General features: G+C 47.7%; 1 protein-coding gene across 2 annotated transcripts in view; it reads right to left on the minus strand.

Moving 5' to 3' along the window:
- SHMT1 (serine hydroxymethyltransferase 1) overlaps nt 1-13660 on the minus strand; it is a 26814-nt gene extending 13154 nt beyond the window's left edge. Inside the window, exons 1-4 of one of the 2 annotated variants that reach the window (XM_055306023.1) lie at nt 13498-13660; nt 6392-6506; nt 4470-4615; nt 39-154 (exon numbers count right to left, since the gene is read on the minus strand). In XM_055306023.1, coding sequence (XP_055161998.1) covers nt 39-154; nt 4470-4615; nt 6392-6487 — 358 coding nt within the window. In that variant the 5' untranslated portion in view covers nt 6488-6506; nt 13498-13660. Of the gene's footprint in view, nt 1-38; nt 155-4469; nt 4616-6391; nt 6507-13375 lie in introns of both variants that reach the window. The other variant, XM_055306022.1, reaches the window with a different exon arrangement.
- Between the last annotated feature and the right edge of the window lie 806 nt (nt 13661-14466).

The following is a 14466-nucleotide window of genomic DNA, read 5'->3' on the forward strand; positions in this document are numbered from 1 at the left end:
GGGCTGCCCAGACCTGGCTGGATGTGGCAGTTACCTACCTGAGTAGGGCTGTACGTTGACCCCCCAGCACTCAGGATCCAGACCATAGACCTGCAGCGCTCGCTTCTGACAAAGGATCTCCAGCTCATCGATGAACTCGGTCCCACCATAATACCTGCAGGAGACAGCCGACTTAGGTCCCCTCTGGCCCCAAACCTCTGCGCTTCCTACAGAGGCCAAAGAAGCTCCCGGCTGGGGTGGAAGAATTAAAGCGGAGAAGTGGTGAGAACCAGTACCCTGAACCTCACGCCACTCGTCTTCCATTTGTGCCAAGTCGGCTGTGTGTCCGAGGAAATACCTCCTCATCTATAAGGAAAAGTCTGATGTGGGCTGCATGCATGAACCCTGAGGATACACAGTCATTATGCTGAGCGAAGTAAGCCAGTTACAACTGTGTGATTTCCCTTATATGAGGTTCCAAGGGCAGAGTTCCAGAGACAGAATGTGCAAAGGGGTTCCTAGGGGAAGGGAGAAGTGGAAAGTTCTTTTGCTTTTTGTTTTTACAGTTCTAATAAAATTTTACTCATTTGGGCAGCCCTGGTGGCTCAGGGCTTTAAATCTTTAAAAAAAAATTTTTACTCGTTTAATAGTTACATGTGAAAATTTATATTTGTCATATCTGTATATTAGTAATCATAATAATTCAGATTTTTTTTAATTTTTTTTTTTTTTTTTTATTTATGATAGTCACACAGAGAGAGAGAGAGAGGCAGAGACACAGGCAGAGGGAGAAGCAGGCTCCATGCACCGGGAGCCCGACGTGGGATTCGATCCCGGGTCTCCAGGATCGCGCCCTGGGCCAAAGGCAGGCGCCAAACCGCTGCGCCACCCAGGGATCCCAATTCAGATTTTTTTAAAAGATTTTATTTATTTATTCATTAGAGACACAGAGAGAGAGAGAGAGAGAGAGAGAGAGGCAGAGACACAGGCAGAGGGAGAAGCAGGCTCCATGCAGGGAGCCTAGCGTGGGAATTGATCCCGGGTCTCCAGGATCAAGCCCTGGGCCGAAGGCAGGGGCCAGACCACTGAGCCACCCAGGGATCCCCAGTAGATGTTTTTAACACCTGTGCCTTGTGGTCAGAGAAAATCTTAAAATTTTTAAGTATATATACTCTTTTTGGGGCACCGGGTAGCTCAGTCAGTCAAGTGTCTGACTCTTGATTTGGGCTCAGGTCATGATCTCAGGGTCCTGGGATCCAGCACCACATTGGGCTCCCTGCTCAGTGGGGAGTCTGCTTCTCTCTCTCCCTCTGCTCCCCACCCCCAGCCCCTGTACGTGCACATACTTGCTCTCTCTCTTAAAATAAATAAATCTTTAAAAAGTATATATTTATATATACATACATATGTGTGTGTGTATATATATATATATACATATATATATATATATACACACACACACACACTCTTCATCCTAGTAAAGACCAAGTAACATAGAATTGACATCTTAATCTTTTCAAGTACAGTCTACTGGTGTTAAGTACTTCACACTGCAATGTATATTCCCAATTTTGTGCAACAGACCTCTAGAACTTTCTTGTCCTGCAGAACTGAAACTCTACACCTATGAGCAGCAGCTCCCCGCTCCCTCCCCACAGCTGCTAGGAGCCATCATTCTCCTTTTCGCTAAGATCTTGACAATTCTAGACAGCTCACTGTAGCACAACACACTACCCATATTTTTGAGACTGGGTTATTGCAGGTGCCACAATGTCCTCATGGTTCATCTTCGATATAGCATGTGATGGGAATTCTTTCTTTTTTAAGACTGAAGGATATTCAATTATATGGATAGAGCACATTTTGCTTATCCATTCATCCACCCAGTGATACTTGGGTTGCTCTCACCTCTTGGCTATTGTGAATAATGCTGCAATGGACAAGTCTGGAAATCAAAAGGGGCTTCACTGAGTGATTTGGAAGGTCCCTTCCAGCATCACATTCTCTGCTTTGTCACCAAAGAAGTGTGTGGTCTCCCCAGGTTTGAAGGAGAGCAGTCCGACTGGGGAACAATTATGGAGCTTCAGGAACATCAGGGCTACAAGGGAACGTAGCAATTTGCCATTTTTCAGGGGAGTAAACACAGGACAGTGATTCAGGGTCATGATGGGGCCCCAGTGCCCCTATCTGCCTTGCCTCAGACAGAGGAGCCAAGCCACCTGCCAAGCATTTGCCACACAGATGTGGATCTGAAGCATGCAAACCTGGTTCTGTTCTTTACTCTGGGAGTTGGAGCAGCCTCCTTCACCTGCTCAAGTCTGACTCCTCATCGGGAAAGGGGGTGAGAGTTCTGACTTTGCAGTCAGGCTGCAATATACATGAAGGTGACTGTAGTCACACTCGGCCTGATGCCTAGAACACAGCATTACGTTTTACCCTCAGTGACAAGGCCACTGTCATCTCACTGATCTCCAAGAAAGACAAAAGTGTTCTCAATGAAATGGTGGCTTGGCATCTGTGAGATCCATTCCAGTTTCAGAGATGTTAAAATGTCAAAAAGTAAGTGCTCTGGGTTGATGGAAGTCAGCGAGGACTCAGCATGGTCCCCTGCTGCTGTCCCCAGCAGTGACTAGAGATTCATCTCGGGACAAGGGATTTGGAAGACTGATATGGACCTAGGATCTAGGCCATGTTCTTCAAAAGAACTTCCCCTACAAGAAAGTGGATCCTCTTCATGTGTATCAGGACAAGACTCTCAGAGGAGGAGAAATGCCTACCAGTGCTTAACTGATGCCCTCAAACCACAGTAGTAAATACAGTGTTAACTCTTACCACCATGGAGGGGCAGATATCACCACCGGCTTCACCTCTCTACAGATAGAGCAGTACCTGTGTCCACTGGGTGGGGACGAAACCCTGGGACCCATCAAAGTTTCTTTTACAAGATCAACTTAGAAATGATGGAACCCCTGAGACAGCTTGGAATTTGGAGTATGTGGGTGGTTTTTCCAATACCAACCACCAATTCTTGGATACCAACTGGGTGTCCCAACAATTCCATTCGATTCTGACACAAACTACCCAGAGTTAGCACAGACGCCACAGGTTAAGGACTCAGTTTCACAAGGCTGCCCCCACTTTGCACACCAGCCACAAGTCCTGGGCCCCCATGCTACCCATGCCACTCTCCCGCTTGGCCACGAATTTGGGGGTCCCTACAACCTCCTCTCACGCTCATCATTTCACCAGAACAATTCACAAAACTCAAGAAAGTCCTTTACGTATGATTACTGGTCTGTGAGAGAAGATTCAACTCAAGAACAGCCCAAGGAAGAGGTGCATACGGCAAGGAATATGGGAGGGCACGCCACCCTCCCAGCACCTCAACTGGTACAAGCCCTGCCGTGTCTAGCCTCCTCTGGTGCCCTGGTGTGCCCTGGAGGCTCGGGGAGAGGGCTGAAAACACTGACCCTCTAATCTCCTGTCTGGTCTTTCTGCATCTAGGGGCCCCACCCACAGTCACCTTGTGTAAACTCAAGTGTGGTCAACAAAGGGTCACTTGAGAATAAGAAAAGACACAGCTACCACCAGGCAATTCAGAGGCTTTAGAAGCTCAGAGCCAGGAACCAGCAAGAAAGACCAGATGTTAATTTTTCATAAGACCACACAGTATGAAAATGTCTACCTGTGTGCAAACCTGAGCCGTCACTGAATCTCAGTGAGTCTTGGCTTCCTCATCTGTCAAAGGTAGAAATAGCACCCCCGGCCCCGTAGGGTGGCCTCGAGGATCAAATGAGCTACTGGTTGTGAAAACACCAGATGAAGCCTTGAAGACGCAGAAAGAAGGTAGTCATTTAGGGCAGGACAAAGATTATGCCTTCAACTTGATTCTCGACCTTTCTCCGGAGAGCTTCAGGGGCTTTTCAGTGCAGAATGGCAGGCAGTTCTACTCGAGGGTGACCCTTCTTTTTGCCATGTCCTTTGGGACACAAATATACAAATCTGCAAAAACCATATGTCAAATTCTATAATCATCATATTTGATAATAACTATAAAAAACAAAAATGAATAGAACCTCTTGTGGTTCTCGGGGTGAGGGAACTGACCAAATCCAACGTTTCTAATGCAGCCACGACAGATTCAATTGTCACTTCTGGGTCACTCCTGATACAGATTCGATTACTCACTGAGCAACAAATTTCCATGGCATCATTCAGAGCACTGACCTTTTCCTAGAGGTTCGACAATGGCCCAGCAGCTCCAGACTCCTTAGGGACTAGCCTGTTATTCTAAAAAGCCCCAAAAGGGACTGCTAAAGACTCTAAGTAGAGCTGCTCCAAGAACATCAGTGCTGCCACACGCTGGGAATTGAAAATGAGTTATGACAGGATGGGAACAGAATAGAAATCCCCACGTGGTGTAGGCTCTATACCGACTCTGTAGCTCCCATCAGTATGTCAGAAGCAGGCCTTTGACGGCATTCACATACCTCTGGCCTGGGTACCCCTCAGAGTACTTGTTATTTAAGCAAGAGCCGAGGGCCTCTAAAACTGCCCGGCTGGTGAAATTCTCTGACGCGATCAGCTCCAACCCGACCCTCTGCCGGTTACTCTCCTTCTTGATGATGTTGTAAACCTGATGAGAAGAAAAGGGATGGTGAATGTCTGGCTTAGCATTTTACTCTGATCAAAGCCATAACCTATCTAAGAGAAGAGACACTATGATAGATTCATATTTTGCCCGTAAGAGCTGACCATAGCCTAAATAACCCAACTGAGAAGACTCCCGTAGCACTTAGAGAATAGAGATCTTCCTCAGATTTTAGCATTCAGGGAGGAATTAATAGAAGACAATGAATTAAGGGAAATAAATAATTGAAGAGAAAATGACCTTTCAAATAAGTATCCCACCTAATTTTTAATTTTTGTGCCACCTTGTTATTTTCATCCCTGTTTCATTGAGTTTCTCCCTCCCTGAACTTTATTCCTTGCTCTTCGTCCTTAAAATAAAAGTTGCTTTGGTAAACCCACACAGTTAGAAAGTAGGCCGGTAGCAGCTGAGGGTTGGGGGTAGCATGAGGTGACTGCTCATGGGTTTGAGGTTTCCCTTTGGGGGCATAAAAATATTCTAAAATTGATTGTGGGGTGCCTGGGTTGCTCGGTTGATGAAGTGTCTGCCTTTGGCTCAGGGTGTGATCTCAGGGTCCTGGGATCTCAGAGTCCCACATCAGGCTCTGTGCTCAACCAGGAGCCTGCTTCTCCCTTTCCCTCTGCCACTCCCCCTACTCATGTTTTCTCTCTTTCATATGAATAAATAAAATCTCTAAAAAATAAAAAATAAAATAAAATGATCGTGAACATGCTAAAAACCACCGACATGCACACTTTCAGTGGTGATTTTTGTATGGTAAGTGAATGATCTCTTGTATATAAAGTTGTTATAAAACCTTATAAATAAAAGATGCTTCTTGGTATCTAGATACACTCCTCTGAACTGGCAGGAAAGGGTCAGACCTCAGTGGACCCTCCTATACCCCTTTCCTCTGGAGCAGCCAGGACAGTGTTCTGCACTTGCAGAAACTCAGGAATATCTATATTTTCCCACAGAGGCCTTTTAAAGATTTTTAAATTTTTATTTATTTGAGAGAGAGAGAGAATGTGTGAGCAAGCAGGGAGAGGGACAGAAGGAGAGGGAGAGAGAATCTAAAGCAGGCTTTGTGCTCAGTGTGGAGTCTGACATGGTACTCGATCTCACAACCCTGAGATCATGACCTGAGCTGAAATCAAGAGTCGGACACTCAACCAACCGAGCCACCCAGGCCTCCTGCACAGAGGGCTTTTGGCCACTTTGTCATGCACCGCCCCTAAATCTGGCACTCTAAGCGCAAGGCTGTCCCGAGTAAGACTTATTTAGGAGTAGACCTGGCTATTTATTTATTTATTTTTAAAGATTTTATTTACTCATGAAAGACAAGAGAGGGAGAGAGGCAGAGACACAGACAGAGAGAGAAGCAGGCTCCATGCAGGGAGCCCGACGTGGGACTCGATCCAGGGACCCCAGGATCCCACCCTGGGCCGAAGGCAGACACTCAACTGCTGAGCCACCCAGGCATCCCAGACCTGGCAATTTATTTTTATTTTTATTTTTTAAAAGATTTTATTTATTTATTCATGAGAGACACGGGGCGGGGGGCACTAGAGGCAGAGACACAGGCAAAGACACAGGCAGAAGGAGAAGCAGGCTCTATGCAGGGAGCCTGATGCGAGACTGGATCCCAGGACTCCAGGATCACGCCCCAGGACGAAGGCAGGCACCAAACCGCTGAGCCACCCAAGCATCCCCAAACTTGGAAATTTAAACAAGAGTCTCCGCTTTACAATATCTGACCAGACCCTCCCCACGGCATCTCACCTCAGTGTCATTGTCTTTCAGGGGCTGCGCCAGCATTTTATCATGCGAGGACCACAGGTCAGTGTCCTTGTGAGTCCTGTTGACTTGAGTCATCATTGCACCAGTTCAAAGTTACCTAAAAATGGAAATGCTCCCAGCATTAAATTTAGTTAGTTAAAGCTCATGGCAACCTGTTGGTTCACCCAGGTTGCTGAAGGACTGACATGTTTTATGGCCTTTTTCTTAGAGCTGCTGCGTAAACACGAAGACCTTCTATTGTAAAACCACCGTGTGGAAGGAACTTCTGGTTCCTTTCAGAACTGTAGACGTCCGCTTGTGATCCCATGAGTACAGAGAACTACCTGCCCTCCCCATGAGGGCGGCCCAGTCCTGAGAGAGCCAGGTACCCCTCTTCCCAATTAAACCTTTCCTGGCTCCAGGGTAGGCCCCCACCTAAACTAAGTGCCTTGCAGGCAAGAACTGAGTGTTACTTTTTTTTTTCAAATCCCACACAGAACCCCAACACAGCCATACGTATTTGCCAAATGGCTGAACAAACAAACTTCCATGTCACTCTTCCCATTTTTCACGAAAAGAAAAAGTATCTCAGCTCAGGGCTGCACAGCATGTTGGCCACAGAAGCCGCCCTCAAGAAACTCAAACACACATTCTGAGTGCCTCCGCAGACTTCCTCATGGCTGCGAGTTAAGGCACACGCTTTTGCTTAAATAGAAACCCTCCTGTAAAAACTGCAGGTCAGATTCGCACGTCTGTCTTTTTTTAATCAGAAAACAGCATCCTGTTAAAATACAGCTGAGCAGAAAATGCAAGATTCTTAACCCAGGTTTCCGCAGAGAACGAGAAGGTCTGGACAGCGGCATACCCACCAGTGTGAAAGTTTAAATATTGACAGGAACCAGCCACCTCTAAGCAATAGTTGGCAGCTTTCTAGTACTTTTCCGTTAACTTACTAAGCTTTCATTTCAGTTCACTCATTAGCCAGCTATTTACCGAGGGCCTTCCCCGGGGCAGCCACAGCATTGGGACTGTGCACACAGATGGCTCCCCTCATGGGGAAGCACAGCCCCAAGCAAACAGGTGCACTCAATGCAGCTAGACAAAATGAGGAAAGTGACATGTGGGACAAGAACGGGATGCTGGCATGGTCAGGGCTCACCGTGGACAGCTGGGTCAGGGGCCTAGTAGACGACATAAATCCAGAGGACAGCTAGATGGAGAAAGAGCCAAACAGGAGAGAGCCTATCTCCCAATGAGTACTGTGAAATAATAAGAAATATAGATTGGTCTCCGCTCCTAAAACCCTTGTGATTTCCTAGGGGAGAAGAGTGCCTTTTGTTCTACTTCGGTCACTCTGGGTGGACTCCTGGCTGGTCACCACAAAGACCAAGCCATGATCAGAAGCTTGGAATGTTCCATCTGACTCCTCATTCTCCAGAAAGGGGAGAGGTGCTAGAAATCGAATTAATAATTGAACAAGTGTAAGTAATCAAGTGGGCCTTGGGGAGCTTCCATGTTGGTGAATACATCCATGTACCCAGAGGGTGGTGCACCCCCACTCTAGGGGGACAGAAGCTGCTGCACGTAGGACCCTCCCACACCTCACCCTAAGTATCTCTTTATGGCTGTTTATCTGTATCCTTCCTCTTTCACTATATAACAAACTGATAAAGATAAGCAAATGTTTCTCTGAGTTCTATGGGCTCATAAGCAAATGATTGAGTCCAAGGAGACGGGTCATGGGAACCTCCAATTTGCACCCAAGTCATACAGAAGTTGTGGGTAACCTGGAGACCTATTACTTGCTGTTGGTGTACGAAATGGGAGGCAGTCTTGTGGGACTGAGCCCTTAATCTGGGGGGGGGGGGGGTCTGCGCTAACTTCAAGTAGTACCAGAATCTAATTGAACTGTAGGACCCCCAGCCAGTGTCACAGAATTGACATGTAGAAAACCCATGTTATCTGGTGTCAGAAGCATCACGAGTGTGGTAGCAATACGAGGAAAGGGGACACACAGCAACATGGGTCGTTTTTCCTATGCAAGCTCACAGGCACTCTCGTTTGCCAAACCAACGTACCCACTAAATAAAACAGCCCAGTAATCCCAAATCATAGTGATTCTCCTTAACCTCCAGTAGAGCTAGCAAGAAACCGTCAGTAATCTTTAACCAGGAAATTCCTAACTGGGGCTTTCAAAGCAGCCATTATTTTAACTCAAGCACTAGAAGATTAGTAATAACCCACGTCTGCAAGCAGTTTGACTTCAGTGTAATGCAGACTTCTGCAGCAACAGTGGGACTATCCTTGCCAAGGGCAGGCAGGCAGCCTCGGAGGTGGCGGGCCAGACCATGTTGCCGTTACAGGGGGAGAGAGAGACGGGAAATGGCTTGGGCACTATGCCATGGCTTCTTTGTGTTGATGATCCCCGTGCTCAAGAACGGCCGTTACAACCCAAGGCTCTCTGCATCAGCCAACACGCATGCCCTGGCAGGTGGTAAACCCACCAAAAGAAACAAAAAACAAAAAACAAAACCCTAAAAACACAAGAGCCGAAACAGGTGCTCAGGTCCTAGAATCTCGAGGAGCAAAGCTTCTTTTAAATACTGATTACTCAAAAAGGATTTGAGGGTGGCAAGCAACATCGAGAAGATATTGCTCAAATGCCACATAATTAAAGTCCATTTCAAGCCCTCCTCCTCCAAAGCAGGTCAGATCCACAATCATTCTGGGAAAGGTGCCCAGTTGCACCCTGCTCAGGACAAGGAACAAAGTCCCCACCTGCTTCTCTGCGCCCACTGGCTTCCCTTCAGCAAAACACCTGCTACTTTGTACCCTGGCTGCAAATTTTTTCCTTTCCTGAGATGCTAATTGAGTCAGTTACCTCTGACACCCCAGGGGAGAGCTGTACTGTGGCTGAGACCCTGCTAGGGCCTGCTGCTCTCACGACCCACCCACGCAGAAGAGTTTTCTACCCTGTGTCCTATAACCACTCAGGGTCAAGTCTTCTCCCCCCACATGGGGTACTTAATCCACACACACCCTTATTAAACCCATACCCTTCTTTTTTTTTTTTTTTTTAAAGATTCTATTTATTTATTCATGAGAGACACAGAGAGAGAGGCAGAGACACAGGCAGAGGGAGAAGCAGGCTCCATTCAGGGAGCCCAATGTGGGACTCGACCCCAGGACCCGGGGATCATGACCTTAAGCCGAAGGCAGACGCTCAACCACGAGCCACCCAGGCATCCCATAGCCTTCTCGAGTGCAGATGAAGCTTTTTGTTTTAACTGTGAAGAAGTTTCAATTCTTTAAACAGAGTTCAATATTCTTTGTCTTGCTTGAATTAAGTCAATTAGACCTACTACAGATATGATCTATTGTCTCTATTAAGTCAGTTAGATCTCTCACATCCCAGGGCAATCTGAATTACACTTAGAAAGACAAAGACGGGGGATCCCTGGGTGGCTCAGCCGTTAAGCGCCTGCCTTTGGCTCAGGGCGTGATCCTAGTCCCGCGTCAGGCTCCCGGCATGAAGCCTGCTTCTCCCTCCTCCTGTGTCTCTGACTCTCTCTCTCTCTCCCTCTCTCTCTCTCTCTCTAAGCAAATCTTAAAAAAAAAAGACAAAGACCTTGAATGTAAACAGCTAATTTATGTGTCAACTTGAACAGATTTACAGATAACCAAGTAGCTGATAAAACAAGAAAGAGATCTTGACACTGTGTACCTTTTAAGATGCAGAGGGAAGATCATTTTTAGCTAATATTATATTTAGGGAAGACCTACTTTACATCTTTTCTTGAGGTTTGGAATTTGGCTGAAAAATAACATGCCTTGAACTTTGTCCTCATTTTTTTTTTTGAACTGTGATAAAATATACATAAGATTTACCATTTCAATCATTTTTAAATTAAAAATAATCTTTATTAAAATTTTTTTTTTTCTATTTCACCCATTCCCCCCCTTCCTTCCCTCTAGGAACCACCAGTTTGTTCTGTATTTAGGAGTCTGGACTTTTTCTTTTCTTTGCTTGTTCATTTGTTTCTTAAATTCCACATATAAATGAAACCAATATGGTCTTTGTCATTCTCTGCCACTTTAACCATTTTTAGGTGCAATTCAGGAGCATGAAATACATACATACTATTGTGCAACCATTACCACCATCCGTCTCCAGAAGTTTCTCATCACCCCAAAATGCAATTCTGGGTACCCATTAAACACCTCCATTCCCTTCTTCCAGGCAGGCTGGTAGTTAACAACTAGACTTTACTTTCTATGAATTTGACTATTTCAGGTACCCCTGTAAATAAAATCACACACTTGCACTTTTGTGTCTGGCTTCTTTCATGTACTATAAGGTTTTCAGAGTTCATCCACATTGCAGGACTTGTCAGAATCTCCCTCCCTTTCAAGTCTGGGTAGTATTCCACTGTATGGAGACACCATGCAGTATTTTGTTTATCCATCCACCCATTACCGACACGTGGGTTGCTCCCACCTTTTGGCTACTGTAAGTGATGCTGCCACAAAGATGAACAAATACCTAGTTTTCAGTCCTCTGGGTGAAGACCCCAAGTGGAATTGCAGGATCATATAGTAATTCTACATTTAGTTCAAAACAAGCTTTTGATATTTAGGAGAGCTATACTCTACTACTATTATCAGCCTACAGTGAATTCATTCACTCCTGCAACAAGTATTTATTGAGGAGCTCCTATGTCCTACGCACTGAGCAAGGAACTTACTAGAATATATACGTCAAAAAAGACAGAGGCCTTGCTTTTACGGGGAGCAAACAAGTAAACAGGAAATACAGAAGGTAATGTCAGGTGGTGGTGATTGCTATGAGGACAATAAACGGGTGGAGGGCTTCTTTAGACCAGGCCATCGAAAGTACCTGGGCTGAAACCTTATCCTCCTAAGGTGCTCCTCACCTTATTGCCCTTAGTGCAAAGACCCTAAAATGGGAAGAAATTTGACTTGTCAAGAGTCAGAAATCAGGCCCACATGCCGGAAGGGAGAACAAAGCAGAGGCACAAGAAATGACACTGAAGGACCAAGGGTGAGAGCAGGGACGGAGAACAGATTCTTCACCTTGACAGGATGTATTTTACAAGGTTTCAAACTATGTTCTAGAAACCTTGGTCTTGAGTCACTTCTCAGTCTGCCTGTGAAATCTGAAGCTAACAACTAGAGAAACCCAACAGGGGAAGACCAGGGTTCCTTATGTAAAAGAGCAGATGGTGAACATCTCCCAAACTGGATCCCTCCAACTCTCTCATGTCCCAACAGTGAAGACCACACCCAAGGAAACTGTGCTAAAGCCAGCCTCTCTACTTCCTAATGTGCAGCTCAGCTACTGACACCTCTGTTTCTCAGTCCCCTCATATAAAACCCAGGAGCGAAGACCGTTCTGATCTGGCAGGGAGAGCCAAATGAGCTACCGGACATACACAGAGTGCTTGGAACAGTGCCAGGCATGGAGGAAGTACTCAAAAGCTATCATCTAGTACCGTTATTAAAGAAATGGAGGGACCTTTGGGCCATCTTTGTTACCACTCAGTAACCTGGGCTGAGCACCCCAGGAGCACACAGCTCACTGCAGCTATTATTATCATTATAATGCTGGATATTTTTTTAAATGTATTTATTTATTCATAAGAGACAGAGAGGCAGAGACATAGGCAGGAGAAGCAGGCTTCCTGTGGGGAGCCTGATGTAGGACTCGATCCCAGGACCCTGGAATGACCTGAGCCAAAGACAAGATGCTCAACCACTGAGCCACCCAGGTGCCTCTAATGCTGGATATTTCTGTGGGGGGGACATGTCACTCACGTGTGGCATGATCCTCACCTCAACCCCAGGGAAACAGACCTGAATTTACTTGCCAAGGTCATCAACCTCCCCATGGCCCCAAATCTTCCCCAGGACTTTGTCACACAAGCGTAACCAGCCAGAAGTCTCCGGAGGGAACGATTGAATGTCATCTGTCTGTCCCATACACAGATTTTTCATTATCTAGCTTACAGAGGAGGAACCCGAGGCTCAGGGAGCTAAGTGGTCTAAGGTCCCACAACAGAGTCAGAATCTGAAGTCCAGTTTACCTTTAGTTCCAAACCACATCCTCATGACACTGCACTAAATAAAAGCACAGGTTGCCCACCTCCAGTGCATGTTCCCTCAGGTAAGAAATTCAAAAAATGATTCCATAAGAACCTGAACTGGTGTTTCCAGTCCAGCAACTGCCTGATTAAAGACACATGTTGGTGCTGGCCCCAGCTGATCAAGGGTCACTTAACTTCTAGGACCTCGAAGGCCAGGGCGTGGAGCCAAGAACCCTACAGTGCAATGTTTGTCTCCCAGCACAGTGGGGGCGGGGGGGGGGGGAGCGGCGACAGAGGACAGACTGCAGACAACAGGCGCAGCTCCTCCCCGCAGGGCTCTGTTCACACTCCAAAAGTAGCGCGAGCCTGTAAGCAGTGGTTGACAGTGCAGGCTTGGGGAGCTTCCGTTTGATTCCGGGCTCTGCCATTTTGCCATCTACAGGGTCGCGCTCAAGTCGGCTCTTCTCTCCGAGCCTCACCTTCCCCATCTGTAAAATCGGCTACGCGACAGCGCTCCGCCTGTAGCTTTGCTCAGGGGATTCTCAGGTGAAGGGGTGTACTTAAATTTAAAATGCTCTACAAGGGACGCCTGGGTGGGCTCTGCCTTCTGGAGTCACAGAATCCTCCTGGAGTCACAGGATGGAGTCCCGCATCGAGCTCCCTGCAGGGGGCCTGCTTCTTTCTCTGGCTCTCGATCTGTGTCTCTCGTGAATAAATCAATAAAATCTTTAAAAAAAAAAATGCTCTACGAAACAAGCGCTCAGTGGAGAGCTACCTTACCAGCAGCAATCAGCCTTCGCGTCTGAGTCAAAGACCACCCTCACCCCCTAGCGCACCGGCCCGTGACCGGTGCATCCGGGCTCGCCGCCCTCCCTCTGCTCACCTTTTCCGGCCTCTCAGAGCCGCGGGGGAAGCGCGGCTGCCAGGCGCACACCACAAAGCGCCCCGAGAGCGTCGAGAGCGCCGGGGGCACCGAGGTCCTGGCACCCGAAGCAGCCCACCTACCGGCACAGGGTCCCGCACAGCCCAGCGACCCCGAGACCCGCCGACCACGCTGCTGCCGCCGCGAGCAGAATCCGAGACCCACCGACCCGCGTCCGGCCCTGTGCCCGCCACGTGACACCTGCCGCGCGAGTCGGGAACCCAGAACTTGGCGCGCAGCGGCTCTCGCGCTCCACTCCGTGCCCTCTGCGGGCTGCCGGGCCCCGCCCCCGGAGGCGCCCAATCAGAGGGCGCCCCGCCCCCCGAAGCGCGGGCCCTATTGGCTGCGGCGGAGCGGTAGGCGGGGCTGTCCCCTCCCCGCGCGGCGCGGGGTAAGGCTGCACAGTGCAGCTGCGGAGCTAGACCTTCGCTGCGGCGCCCGCGGGCTAGGCGCGGGGGTTCCGGGGTGTCCGCAGAGGGCCTGTCCCAGCGCGTTTGGAATTAGGGGTGAATCTTGTTGCTTATATTTGACATTTGCATTGTCCTTTTTACAGTTTAGCACGTGATCATAGGACAAACCTGGGTTCAAATTCGGATACTATTACTCTGTGTAGAGGCCTATCTATATGAGTTTCATATTTCTCAACTTTGTTTTTTTTTAAATTTTTTTTAATTTACTTATGATAGTCACAGAGAGGGGGGGGGGCAGAGGGAGAAGCAGGCTCCATGCACCGGGAGCCCGACGTGGGATTCGATCCCGGGTCTCCAGGATCGCGCCCCGGGCCAAAGGCAGGCGCCAAACCGCTGCGCCACCCAGGGATCCCCTATTTCTCAACTTTGAATAGTAGATACTTTTATCTGCCTGACAGGACTCTCGGGAGGACTAATAGACATAGCTGAGACACTTCACATCGCGTCTGACATGTTATAAGGACTCAACATATATTAGCCTTTGCTAAGAATCCTAAAAACCAGGGGTCTGCCCAGTGTACGAAAAGAGCTGACAAAGATTCTCTTAGGGACCAAACTCTACTCACGCTTGCCCAATTTTAG

This window comes from Nyctereutes procyonoides, unplaced genomic scaffold (genome assembly GCF_905146905.1).
Source record: "Nyctereutes procyonoides isolate TBG_1078 unplaced genomic scaffold, NYPRO_anot_genome, whole genome shotgun sequence".
NCBI lineage: Eukaryota > Metazoa > Chordata > Mammalia > Carnivora > Canidae > Nyctereutes > Nyctereutes procyonoides.